This window comes from Hemicordylus capensis, chromosome 1 (genome assembly GCF_027244095.1).
Source record: "Hemicordylus capensis ecotype Gifberg chromosome 1, rHemCap1.1.pri, whole genome shotgun sequence".
NCBI lineage: Eukaryota > Metazoa > Chordata > Lepidosauria > Squamata > Cordylidae > Hemicordylus > Hemicordylus capensis.
In genome coordinates, this window is record NC_069657.1 from 79,313,063 (window position 1) to 79,326,070 (window position 13,008).

General features: G+C 43.2%; 1 protein-coding gene across 7 annotated transcripts in view; it reads left to right on the forward strand.

The window, feature by feature from the left end:
• The window catches only part of DCAF5 (DDB1 and CUL4 associated factor 5), a 91,770-nt gene extending 79,014 nt beyond the window's left edge, over positions 1–12,756 (forward strand). For all 7 annotated transcript variants that reach the window (XM_053256633.1, XM_053256586.1, XM_053256594.1 and 4 more), the window contains 2 exons: positions 4,219–4,346; positions 9,946–12,756. In XM_053256633.1, coding sequence (XP_053112608.1) covers positions 4,219–4,346; positions 9,946–11,727 — 1,910 coding nt within the window. In that variant the 3' untranslated portion in view covers positions 11,728–12,756. The remainder of the gene's footprint in view (positions 1–4,218; positions 4,347–9,945) is intronic.
• Positions 12,757–13,008: the final 252 nt, after the last annotated feature.

The following is a 13,008-nucleotide window of genomic DNA, read 5'->3' on the forward strand; positions in this document are numbered from 1 at the left end:
CTTTAAGGTTGCTGCAAGACTCTCCTGTTCATTTTTGCATTCTGAGTTGCTCATGCTATCACCTGTTTTGGTTAGCTTATTCCTTCATTGCATTTTTAACTAAAGCCACTTGCTGAATCTTTTTGTGAACTGCCTAGAGCCTTCAGAGTCAGGCCGTATATACATTCATTTAAATAAATAAATTAAATTAAAGCCACAGTCAATACAGTATTCTGTTGACTGCAGAGCAATTTACAGCACTGTTATTGCTCTACAATGAAAGAAAGAAACTTCACTCAGTATTGTTGCATCTGTTAGGGACGGTGGGATCCTGAGAAGCTGGCACTGTCAGTTGCTGGAGATTATGCTGGCCAGAACATCTTAGAAGTTAGTCCACAGCTCTTCTCCCCACGTCCCTAACCTTGCAGGTGCTGCTGGTGACTGCTAGCTGTTGGGCCCTGTGGTGTCTTTTGCCCACTGATAACTGCTTCCCTCCAAGAAGCAGTAGCACAGACTACCTCCTTCATGTGTTTAAACTAAACTTCCTTGGTTCAGAGAGTGCTTGCCAGGTGGGAGTAGTTCTTTGGGTTAAGCGTTTTCACAAAGGTTCCCCTTCTGGAAGAAACAACTGCACAATGAAAGCAACCGTTTGTTTTATAGTAGAAGAAAGTTGTCCACTGTTGCATTGCAGAGCACCAAACTGCGTAGCTTTGTTGAAACTGATTAACTTTTTCCCAGTTTAATTTTAAAGTTGATTTTTCATAGACAAAAGCTTGCACCGAACCAGGGGCGTACCAGGGTTGGAGTGGGCCTGGAAACGAGATTTTAAAATGGGCCCCTCGCTGTCTTTCTCTCCTTCACCTTCCACTAGGTGCAGAACAGATCTCAGTACACGGGGGGCCACTGGGACAAAGAAAAAGTGCCCCCCACCCCACTTCTAATTTTAATTTTAAAATTTTTTTAATCTTGCCCCACCCCCAGGCCCCCACCTCTCTTCTTCTCTTCTTCTGAATTTTATGAATCAGTGCTATAACTAGTTATTAATGACTAAGCACCATAAATATGCATGGGAAAAGAAGTGTATTTTACAATTCTACTCTATTTTATTACAAAGTATAATAAAAACAAGGCAACATTTCATCAAAGTTACTGAAAGTGATAATACTTCAATATTCAAATTAGTATGGTGGAAACAGTATTATCACACTGCCACCTAGAACAAAAATCATACCACATACAGATGGAAAAAATTAGGCCTCAGCTCTGCATCCACCAAATGTGTGTGACGGGGTGGGGGGGCCTATCTTGCAAGGCTCTTTGTGCTGTTTTATTAGCATACTGAGATCCCGCTCATCACCCAAGAAGCATTATCAGCCTGCTTCACAAATGCAGTCAACACATAATGACCGGAACATCAAGTGACCATCATGTGCATAACCGTGAGTGGGCCACTGCACAGAACTGCATGCATAACTGTATACACAGCGGGTTCTCCTTGAAAAAGCAGCATTCCCAATCATGTGGAGAGAGCCCAAGGCATGTACACACGAGGACTCTTTAGAGACACTCAAATGCATGCATGGAGAATGGGGGCATGTGATCCAACTCCTCTCACTGGATTGTCCAGCCCCCAAGGGCAAAGAAGCTGACTATCACTAATTTATACAACACTTACAGCCCTCTTCAGATGCTTAAAAAATAAATAAAGCAGGGACACTGTACTCATGCACAGTGTCCTGAAGCACACCTTGGGGATTAGTCCCCATGCCTGCTGTCCATGCTTGCAGCATTTGTCTGAAGACAAACCATGGACAAATACTTCCAATGGTCTTGCAAGGCTGGGTTGGACCACATTTATGCAGATGGGGAACAAAGTTTGACAGATTTGTGACTTGCCTTCAGTGAATGGTAGCTGAGCACACACATTTCTTGAGACCAACTCTCTGGACTCTAGTGAGCTTAAATAGCACTTAGAGGGATGGGAAAGTGTCTGCTAAATGAAGGGTATGCACAGACACATACACTGTGTGCCTCCCAACTTCCTGCATGTATATTTGGAAAGGTTTTTCTGGATAATGGCATTTATTTATTACATTTCTACACCGCTGTAGATAGTTAATGAGAGCAGAGTTAATGGAGAGCGCATAAGCGGTACCAGCCTCTGCCAGCATTTCACTCCACCCCCTCCACTCTTTCTGGTGCCGTGGAAAGGGACTGCTTCTCACTGGGGGCGGGGCAGAGATGCTGGCTATGTAGGACATCTGGGAGATAAATCTGGTCGTACATTTATTCATAAACTGGCGTTACCTACCACTGACTAAAGTTAATATGTCTACCAGTACAACAGTTTTAGAATTGTGATTAATAACACTTCAGATGCATCACAAAGAAATAACTTATCAGAAAGAGATCTTGTGAAAATTGAGAACAGAGTTAGGGCTACAGTACCGCACTCTCTTGTCCCAGTGGCACACTCTCTGCTGTGAGATCTGCTGCCTACAATCCCAGCTGTAGCTCCATCCGATAGTGGTTTTTGCTACTGTGACAGCTACACTGCCACCCTCCCCCTCTGCCTCCACCAGCAGATATGGAATTCTCATGATAGGGGATTTTGGACCCTCCCGTGAGATTTTGGACAAGGTTTTCGGCCGGAGCTGGAGAGAAGGAGACCCGGCTGGGGGGATGGAGGGTGGAGAAGAGAGGAGAAAGAGGTGGTGGCAGATGGGGACAAACGGGTGCGGGCAGGAGCGCAACAGGCTGGGGCACCCTGGAAATGGTCCTAGTGCCAGACAAGCCAGACAGGCAGCTGCTGACCCGACCCCACCCGGACCAGAAGAGAGAGGGCACACAGGTGCAGCTGCTTGGGTCTTGCCTTGAAGGCAAGGGGAAGCCTCCCGAATCACCGCCTTCACCGCATTGAGGCTGCCGGCCATTGTGCGGCCCATCCAGGCACCTAGCTGCAATCGGGCAGCCACCGCAGCCACGGGGGACAGATGTGTGTGACTGGCCTCTGAGGGGCCCTTTGAAGCAGCGGGCCAGGAGACAACTGTCTCCCCTTGCCCAATGGATGGTACGCCCCTGCACTGACCCAGGAGGGAAAGGACAGCTCAAACCCCCAGTGAAGGGAGTTTAAGAACAATCTCAGTGAAGGTCCTGTCCTGCATGTGCACAACTAGGCTTCAGAAGATACACAGAGCAAAGCCACTCTTGAAAATTGCATAGATGCTGGCAGTTATTTTAAGTTTCCTCAGTCCCAAACTCTTTAGAGGTAATGACCAGTACCTTGAATTTCACCCAGAAATTAACAGAGAGTCTATAAAGATGCGCTTTGCACTAGCTGCAGTTTCAAGGGCAGCCCCACATAAAGTGCACTGCAACAATCTAGTCTGGATGTGACCAAGGCTTGTGTAATAGTGGCCAGATCTGCTTTCTCTAGGAAGTTCATGGCTGTCATATTGGCCAAAACTGTGTAAAGGTACTCCTGGCCACCTGAGCACCCAGGATCTGTACCCAGAAGTACCCCCAGACTGTGCACCTACTCCTTCATTTCACATCAGGGCTCTAAAAGGGATCTTAAGCATTGCATTTAATTTCTTATTAGACAGGTTGACAGGTTTTCTTTTATGAATGAATGGAGGAGAAGATGACTGGAACTTCTGCCAATGTTGGTGAACAAGAGTTTCTCTTGCATTCATATAAGCTAGCAAATTAAGTGCTCCCATTTGAGGGAGTGATACAAGGATGTAGGTGGTGGCTTTCCCTTGAGTGATGGATTGAAGCTTGGAAAGCAGGCCTGTGTAACTGGGCAAAAAGGCACCTTTTAAACATGGCGATTCTCTTTATTTAGCAGGGGGAGAGTAACTGGCCCTATCCACCCCCAGCACAGTACTTCCAGTGACTGTTGCTGGTGTCTATCTTGTGTTTCTTTTTAGATTGTGAGCCCTTTGGGGACAGGAATCAATTTTATTTATTTTTTATTTCTCTATGTAAACTGCTTTGGAAAGTTTTGTTGAAAAGCGGTATATAAATATCTGTTGTGTATAACCTAATCGATTCCTGTTGCTGAAGTCCTTTGAATGGTAGTTCATAAAGGCAAGAGAGGAATTGTTCTCTTTATGAGTTAGTACTAGTGGTATTAGTATGATATTTTGCTTATCTGCAGGGTTAGCATTTCACTGTCAGCCAAATTGCTCTAATATATGAAAGATCGGCCAAGTATGTTTTTCTCTTTTTTTCCAGGCGGGATCGGCAGAGTGGTCAATGGTGCCTTTATGGTGTTGAAAGGTCATCGTTCCATTGTAAATCAGGTCCGATTTAATCCCCACACCTACATGATCTGCTCCTCGGGTGTGGAAAAGATTATAAAGGTGAGCCATCATCTGTGGCTGTCAAATAAGCTGCTTCTCTGATTTCAAAGTAAAATGAATCCTCTTATTAAGCACAAACTTTCCCTTGCTGTTTGTTTGTTTATTAAATGTATATTCTGCCCAAACTTACGTCTCTGGGCAGCTAACAACAATTAAAATGCATATAAAAGTTAAAACATATTTTGTGAAGCATGTTTCTAAACAGAAATGTAATCCTGTTGGTGTCCGTGATTGTACAAGACCTGTACTATCTGCGAAAATGAGCAGTAGACAGAGTATACACTAGCTGGGGATACCCACTGACAAGGAAACAACATTACAATAGTTTGTTTTGAACATCATCTCGACTCGACTCCAGCTCAACTGCCTTCAGTGAGGACCATATGAAACAAGATGTGAGACACAAGCAGTCTTCCTAGTGTATTGTGAGGGGTTCTTTCAGTTGGAATACAGCAGAGGGGGAGGGTGCTGCAAATTTCATCAGAGCAGCAGAGAGACAGGCTTGATTTAACCTTGCAGTTGAATCCAGAAGAGTTATCCGTCTATTATGTCAAGGGCCATTTCACATGTTACTTGTTGAAAGGCTTACCTGTATGCATATGTTGTGCTCATGCTGAGGAAGAAGAAAGGAAAACCAGCAAACATAATCAGGAGTGAACTACAAGTGGGTACTGAAGGAGAATTTATTAATGCAAATAATTGCATTGCCAGGGTGTTTCAGCAGATGTCTTCACCACAGGCAGCAGGTGAAAGGCTTTCCTGTATCAAGAGATGCTTCCCGAGAGTTCACACAGCTTGTACAGCTGGAAGCTCCTCTGGATAAATAAGTGTAAATTCTTGCCATTGATAAAGTAATTTGTTGCACTACACAGAGTGATCCATTTGCATTAATAATTCTGCTCAGATTTGGCTTCAACATTTTTTAAAAAAATGCTGAGGAGCTATACCTTCTTGTGATTTCCTACTCTTATGGTGACTGACTGACTCTCATGTAAGTGGCCCTGAGCTCCTTTGGAGGAAGAGTAGGATGCCAGTGCCCATGGCCACTCCATATTCAAATAATCCCTAACATGTGGAGCTGTTCTCCATGTCCAGAACATGCTATATCACTGAAACGGCTTGTTTTTTGTTTCCCAGAAGTCTGCCTAGCTGCATTTATACCAGTTCCTGTCAAAGAGGATGTGTGGGTTCTTGGAGCAACCTAAAGCCTCTTGAAAACCTTTTGACTGTAGTGACCATTCATCTTCGGAATCCTTCCTGCACGGGTGTACTTGGTCTACTGGATTAATTAGAGCAGGGGTTCCCAACAGGGATACACTAGTACCCCAGGGGGTAGTTGAAGGGCTTCCACAGGAGAGTCCTCCTGCCTCTCAGTGCTGCAACCGCGCTATTTGTTCCCCATCTGAACATTGCCAGCTTGAAGCCAACGCATCCTCAGAGATATGACTGCTGCAGGGAAGGAGAATATCCTCCTTCTCTGCCCCTGATTGGCTGGCTACTTGCAGAAGCTCAACATACCCCTCCCCTCAGCCTGACTGACAGGCTTCAGCTAATTAGCACTGGATACCATACTATCACTACAATTAATAGGACAAGTAAACGTGTCCCATTCATTTCAGTAAGACTTCTTATGAGTAACTTAATGCAGATGTGAGCCAGTGACTGTAGAAGTCTGTTTCCTTATCTGTACCATTTAAGAAAGAGAGAGTGTGTTTGTGTATTCACACTCACACTCTTAAATGTTACAGTCATGAAAAGGGGTACTCCAGTCCTTGGGTTACATCCAGTTTAAGTTACTCATAAGCAGTCTTACTGAAATTAAGGACAAGTTTAATTGTCCTATTAATTTTTAATGGTAGTACTCATGAGTAACTGAGTCTGGATGTAAGCCAGGCTCAGCAGCCTGTTTCATGACTGTAACATTTAAGTGTGTGTGCGCGCGGCGTGCGCATGCACACAAGCTCTCTCTCTCTCACTCTCTCTGGGGTACCTGAGCTGATGGTTTGCAACAGAAGCGGTACACTTGCTAAAAAAGATTGGGAGAATGTATGCATTGCCTGTGTTGCTTTTGTTACATCTTTTTATTTTATGTTCTTTTTAGCTAAAAGATTGATTCTGTTCAAAGGCTCTGCAACCTGTAAGATCTGTATCATCTGCATGCTTCTGGAAAAGATAATTCCTATTTTTCTTCCAGTAATGGGACATGTCTGTATTTCCTACCTCACAACCTTGAAAGAAATCAGAAGATAGAAATTTGTTTTTAGTGTGGAACTGCCTTGTTCAAACTTCAGTTTGTTCATGCATTGTTCTGACACACTTAGCAATGCTCTCTACTTTCAGGATCTGAATGCCTTGATTCCAGATTGCTAGTGCTCACATTTGTATCCATGTTCACACACTGTTGGCAAGCACAATGTGCACTCTATAAATCTCCCCTCCTATTGAGATCATAAGTTGAGGCCTTCCTCCAGATTCCTAGCCCATCTAAGGTTAAATCTACAGAAACAGAGGACAGCATTCCCTGTGGCACTCTGTGATTATAGTTCTCTCTAAGTAGATCTGATCTGACTCCATCATTCTATACCAGTAAGTGGGTAAACTAAACTTGATTTTGGAAGGCATTAACCGGTGAGTGTGATTGCAACTGATCTTGTTGGCTGGTATCAGACTAAATTACTTGTGAGTAATCCCACTGAAATGTATGGAACAAGTTAGTCATATCTTGGTCTACATGTCTGCTTCTGTTTTCATTGTAGTGTACTAAATTTGTTCAACCTCTGAATTGTAAACTCAGCGTGGCTTGATGGTAGAGGGATGAAAAGAAAACCCTTTTTTTGTGGATGGCTACCTTGTGAGATGAAGTGTTAAACAAATTGGTGAATGTGAAACAGATACTTCAGGGAAGGGACATAATAGTGAATTTTAAAGATGACCATAAACAAGTTTATTTGGAGAGAAGTGTTGCTGTGGAAGCAGTAGACAAAATATGGTTGGTTGTGGAGAGAAACTGATGCAAGCTTCAGCAAACTTACAGCAGGAGGGCAGTGTTGAACTGAAGTTTGGCAGTATCAGCTTATCAAACTGTGGGTGGGAAGGGAAGTTAGTAAGCTATTATTTTATATTTTTATGAAAATCAATGTGTGCTACTATGCAAGGGATGGAAGATCACCCTTTGTTTCTATGGAGACAGCCACAGTGACAGGCTACTGTCTTTCTTTCCTCTTATATCTTTTTTAGTAGACTTCTTCTAATTATACCCACTTGCACCTTCATATTTGGAGATCATTCTGAGTTTAGCAAAAAAATATGCTAGATTAGGACTTATTCTGAGATTTCCAAGTGCTACCTTGTTTCTGAAGCGTGGGTTTTTTGCCATTTTGCAGGTCTGTGTACTCAGGCACCACTACCTCAAAACTCAAGCTGTGCATGCAATGCGACTTTTCCTAAGCATATTTTTGAGCATTTACTTTGAAAAACTCTGCTTTTAGGATTCAGATTTTTAAAGTGAGATTAGGAAAGCTAGGCAGAGGGCAATGTATTGCCAGAAGGGTGTGACAGTCAGAATTGGACAACCTGTGGTACCACAATAAAGAACAGCAGCTGTGGAAGAAGGTGTTGTGAATTAAATTCTCTTGCTGTTTGATTGATGGGAGCTCTATCCAGTGCACTCCGGGAATTGTATTCCATCCCACAGATGCAACCTTTCCCCCAGAATCCTGCAAGTGTTGCTCAGTCTTGGACCATGCTGATGAAATATCAGCTCTGTCTGGCTCTCAGTTTTTGGATTGAACTAAGCCAAGAGTAACCACTGTATTTCTGTACATTTCTCCTGTAGATGCTACTTTTGAGGTACACTATCTGAATCAAATTGCTTACTGAACAGGCCCCCTTCTCTCAAGAGCCTATTCATAGAGGGAAAGCTCTCAAACCAATGCCCTCATGAGACAGGGATGACTCCAAGGGCTAATGGGTGTCCTTCAAAAAATATTTTCTGAGGTCAGATTCCCTCACAGATCCCTTGTCAGGGACAGAAACAAAGAAAAATCCTCTTGGTGCACTCCCATTATATTTATTTGACTGCCTTTTAAATAAAAAGTTTTGCTGTTTCAGGTCAGCGTCTGTGCTTAGTAGGAGAAAGGAAAGAGGAGTCCCAGCAGTGATTGGTCAGTTATTGCCTTTTTTTTTTAAGGCAAGTTAGAAGAGAAAAGGAAATGGCTGTGCTTTTGAATCTTTCTAGAAGAGGGAGAAGGAAGGGAGATAGAGGGAATTGAAGTGAGGCTTTTTTTTAAAGAAAGAAGGATAAAAATTGACTCTTGCTGTGAGAGAAAATGGGAAAGAAATCTCTGTTCTTGAGAGGATGTACCTCTTTTAATATGCAGACAGCAGCAGAATGAGTTGGTTAGAAAAAGACCGGGGGGGGGGGGCGGGATAGAGCAATAGCCTTGTTAAGTAGTTTGCTTTTTCTTCAGGACTATATTTTAAATGCAGTAGTCACTCTTTCTTTGGAATTATGGATCACAATCCGTTGCCCACATGCACAGCAGTTACACTTGGAAGAAGGTTGACAAAGGACTCACTAGAGAATTCCTTCCCTGGCTGGCCACTGCCCATGTACCCTAACCACCAGCCTTAGTTTATTTGGAACAGGATGCCTGTACGTGTATAGAGTTGTCCCTCTCCTATCCAGGGCCTTGGCCCACAAATTGCTAAAGGACCAGATCAGGGGGTGGGAGGAGCAGAAAGAGGCCTATGACAATAAGGCTGTCAACTAATGTGAAGAAATGTGGTATGGTTTAAAAACATAAATGTGCACCACTACCACCCATGCGTATAGCTGTGTTGCAAGGCGATGAATTGTGTTCGTTATGCTCATGTATACTCAGCTGATGTATTTAAAACTTAAATGATTAAACTTTAATGGATTGATGGCTCTACCCCAGACATTAGAAAGCCATGGTAGGACATAGGAATCCTAAACAGATCTCTCTGCTTTGAGTATCATAGGAATATGTGACAGGAAGAGTCGTGTTTCTTTCTCGCTGCAGTGGTACCGCTCCTTGACTCCCGTGGCACTGCAGTATAGCAAAGCAGTCTCATGTCGCAAATCATATTCTTCACTGTAGATTTTTGGAACACAGTGTGGAAATATGCATGACCGCTGAGCAAGTGGAATATGCCACTTGATGAAAAGCCATAGCGCATCTCTAGTACAAGCAGGTCTAGTTTCCTGGGAAACAAGTGCCTTCATTAGTGCCTGGAGTTATACAGAAAGCCACAAAGTATTCTCATCTCCCCCACCCCCACTTGAATAAACACCTATTACATAAAAATAGAGCACTGCAATCTGGTTTTAGCTTGCAACTGAGGGCATTTGTGAGTTGCATATACCGGTACTCGAGTGCAGGTAGGGAAGCTCTTACATTAGAAACTGAACACAGAACATATCTGTGGAACGGAGTTCTTCTAAGATGAAAGGAATTGCTTTCTTTCATATGTTAAGATCACAGCAATTATAGAAACTTCAGTTACTTGCTGAAATGCCATAAAATGTTGTGTGGATTATTACATAAAGCAGCATTTTTCTTCTGTCTTTTTACAGATCTGGAGTCCTTATAGGCAGCCTGGTTGCACAGGAGATCTAGATGGTAAAATTGAGGATGACTCACGTTGTCTGTACACACATGAAGAGTACATTAGTCTTGTGCTGAACAGTGGCAGTGGTCTGTCACATGATTATGCCAATCAGTCAGTCCAAGAGGATCCAAGAATGATGGCCTTCTTTGACTCCTTGGTCCGTCGGGAGATTGAGGGGTGGAGTTCTGATTCCGACAGTGACCTCAGTGAAAGCACCATCCTGCAGCTCCATGCTGGCGTAAGCGAACGTTCGGGTTATAGTGAATCGGAGTCCTCCACCTCTCTTCGTCACTCCCCACCTCACATGACAGAAGAATCTGATGAAGCTGCCTATAATTTGGGGACCTCGAGATCTACTGAATCTCCACCAGCCAGAGAAGCTGTGGCTTCTCGTCAGCAACGGTTGTCTGCACTTAGGTGGTACCAAGACAAACGTCTCTTGGCCCTTTCTAATGAGTCTGATTCTGATGAAAATACCTGTGAAACTGAGCTGGATACTGATCTTTTCCCAAGGCCCAGATCCCCAAGCCCTGAAGAAAATGATTCTAGCAGCTCCAGCAGCAGCAGCAGCAGTAGTACAGATGATGATGAGGAACTGAATGAGCGGCGTGCCTCAACCCGGCAGCGCAATGCACTGAGACGTAGACAGAAACCACAAAAGGAAGAAAGGACTAGTGCAAATGCAGAAAACACAAGTACTTATGTAGGAGAAGACATCTATGATTACCCCCAGATCAAAGTGGATGACCTCTCCCCTTCTCCAGCTTCGTCTCCTGAAAGGAGCTCTGCAAATACAGAGGTCCGTAAAGAAAAGGTCTCTCCTTGCTCAGAGAGTGAATCAGTAGACAGAAAGATCTACAAAGCTTTCAGGTGGCTTCATTATTCTTATATGTCTTATGCCGCTAATAAAGATGGTGAATCCTCGCGTGGACTTGGAGAAAATGAGGGGAGACCAGGAACTAGCAGAAAAACTCAAGGTGGCCAGGATCCTTCTCCTGAAAACCATAACAAAGAAACCTTCAAGGAACATAGTTCAGCAGAAAACTCTAGGAACACTCAAGATCGTGAATGTGATAATCAGCAACAGCTGGAGGACCCGGAAAGCTTAGCCCAAGATACTGGGAGCAGTGGGTCTGTAGACCATTCTTTTGAGGCCAAGAAGCTCAATGGAAAAGCCATTTGCAAATCATTAAGTAGTTGCACTGAAGAGCCATGCAATCAGCCTGCAGGATTTGTGGAACAGAAAAACAGCCAGAACTGTCAACCAGCACCCAGCCACAACCTATTGGCTGTTTCTAAGGATTCATTTTCTACTGCTGCCAATTGTAGTGGATCTGGGAATTATTCTAAAACCCCAACAGATGTCAGTGAGGACAGGAACACTGAGAATTCCTGGGCAAACCATAACAATGGCCACTTACACCCTCGCTCTTCTTTCCTTAATAATGGACAGAGTTTTGGAGAGCAGGAGCTGGTGGCCCAAGGAAGACAATTACACTTAAATGCTGATAATGGCAGCCTTGTGCAGACATGCACATCCTTGCATAAGGACTATTGCTTGTCTGCAACAGACTCCACCAGTCACAACGTGAGCACGAAAGAGGATGTTGCTGAGTTGCATCCCACAGACAGTGATGGCTCGCAAACTCATGGGCGACAGAAAAGGCACAGAGCGGAGTTTGAAGATACAGATTCTGAGAAGGCTTCCTCAGAAAAGAAGTTAAAAACACATGCAGCCTGGGTCTGAAATGTTGCATTTCCAATCCTCCATTCCATTCTTCAATGGGTCTATTTTAATTTGCCGGGGCTATGTTGTATAAAAATCTAACTTCTTTAAAAATGAGACTGAGTATAGTGTACTCTTACAAGGTTCTGTTCAAGTAAATCCTTATTCAGACAGTTGACTTACTCTTGTGTGATGTGTGGTGTTTGTTCAACTAGCTACCTAATGTAGCTATTGTAAATTTTTATTCTTTTGAAAAGAACTCCTTGCGTGTTGATACTGTGGGTTTTGTAGTCTCATTGACTTGAGTGATAAGCAAATTACATCTGACTGATGCTTTTGAAGTATATTTTCCATAAAGGAGAACCAGAGCAAACTGAATGCACCCTTTTGACTCTCTCCTCTGCTTCTGAAGTCTTAAAGAAGTATGACTCTTCTGGTTTGAATAGATCCTCCTGCTTTATGTGGAGAGTCATATTGCAGTTTGTACTTAAAGTAACCTAATTGCTAACTCAAGAGGCAGGGGGTGATTTTGTATGACCTCAAAACTGTTAAGGTAATGTCCATGATGACCTTGCTTTTTCCTCTAAAACTAACTCTCCCATCACAAGATAGCCATATTTGTCATTGGGTTGGGAGATAGACTCCATTCCTGTTTCAAAGTCATTAGAGATGCAGTCCTGGAGCAGTGTTGGATTTCCCATTAGTTCACTTGCTGCCCCAAACTATGACCCGCTTACAAAATGGCTTGCATCGAAGCTACATCTCTTGTGTCAGCACTACTTCGGTGACCTAGGATGGTTAGCTTAGATGAGAGGAGGAGAGAAATGCATAATGATGTACCTAACAGAAACTAACTGTGTGTGTGAAATGAACATTGAGACTGGATTATTTTTTTCTTATTGTTTCATTTTCTTTTTTTAAACAAAAAAGAACTGAACTTATTTGGAACAATAGGCTTACTTTAGAGACCCTGGTTTTACAGTCCTGCACTACAGTACAAAAGTGCAGATTGATGTATGGTTTCCAATTAAACAAATATTTTTGTGTGTATGGGCTATCTTGTTTTTTATGGTAAACCCTACAGTAAGTATATTTATAACTGCTGTGTATTGGAGGGGAGATGGCTTTGCAGTTCAGCACTAATACCAGTACATAAAGTAAACATTAACTTTAGGTATGTTCACCAGCCAATTTTCACATGTTGTGTGTTGGGGATTTTTAATTATGGTGGCTGGCACAATTCTACTCAATACTGGGGTGTAACTTGCACTCTTAATTGGGGGTCACATTTCACCACCACTA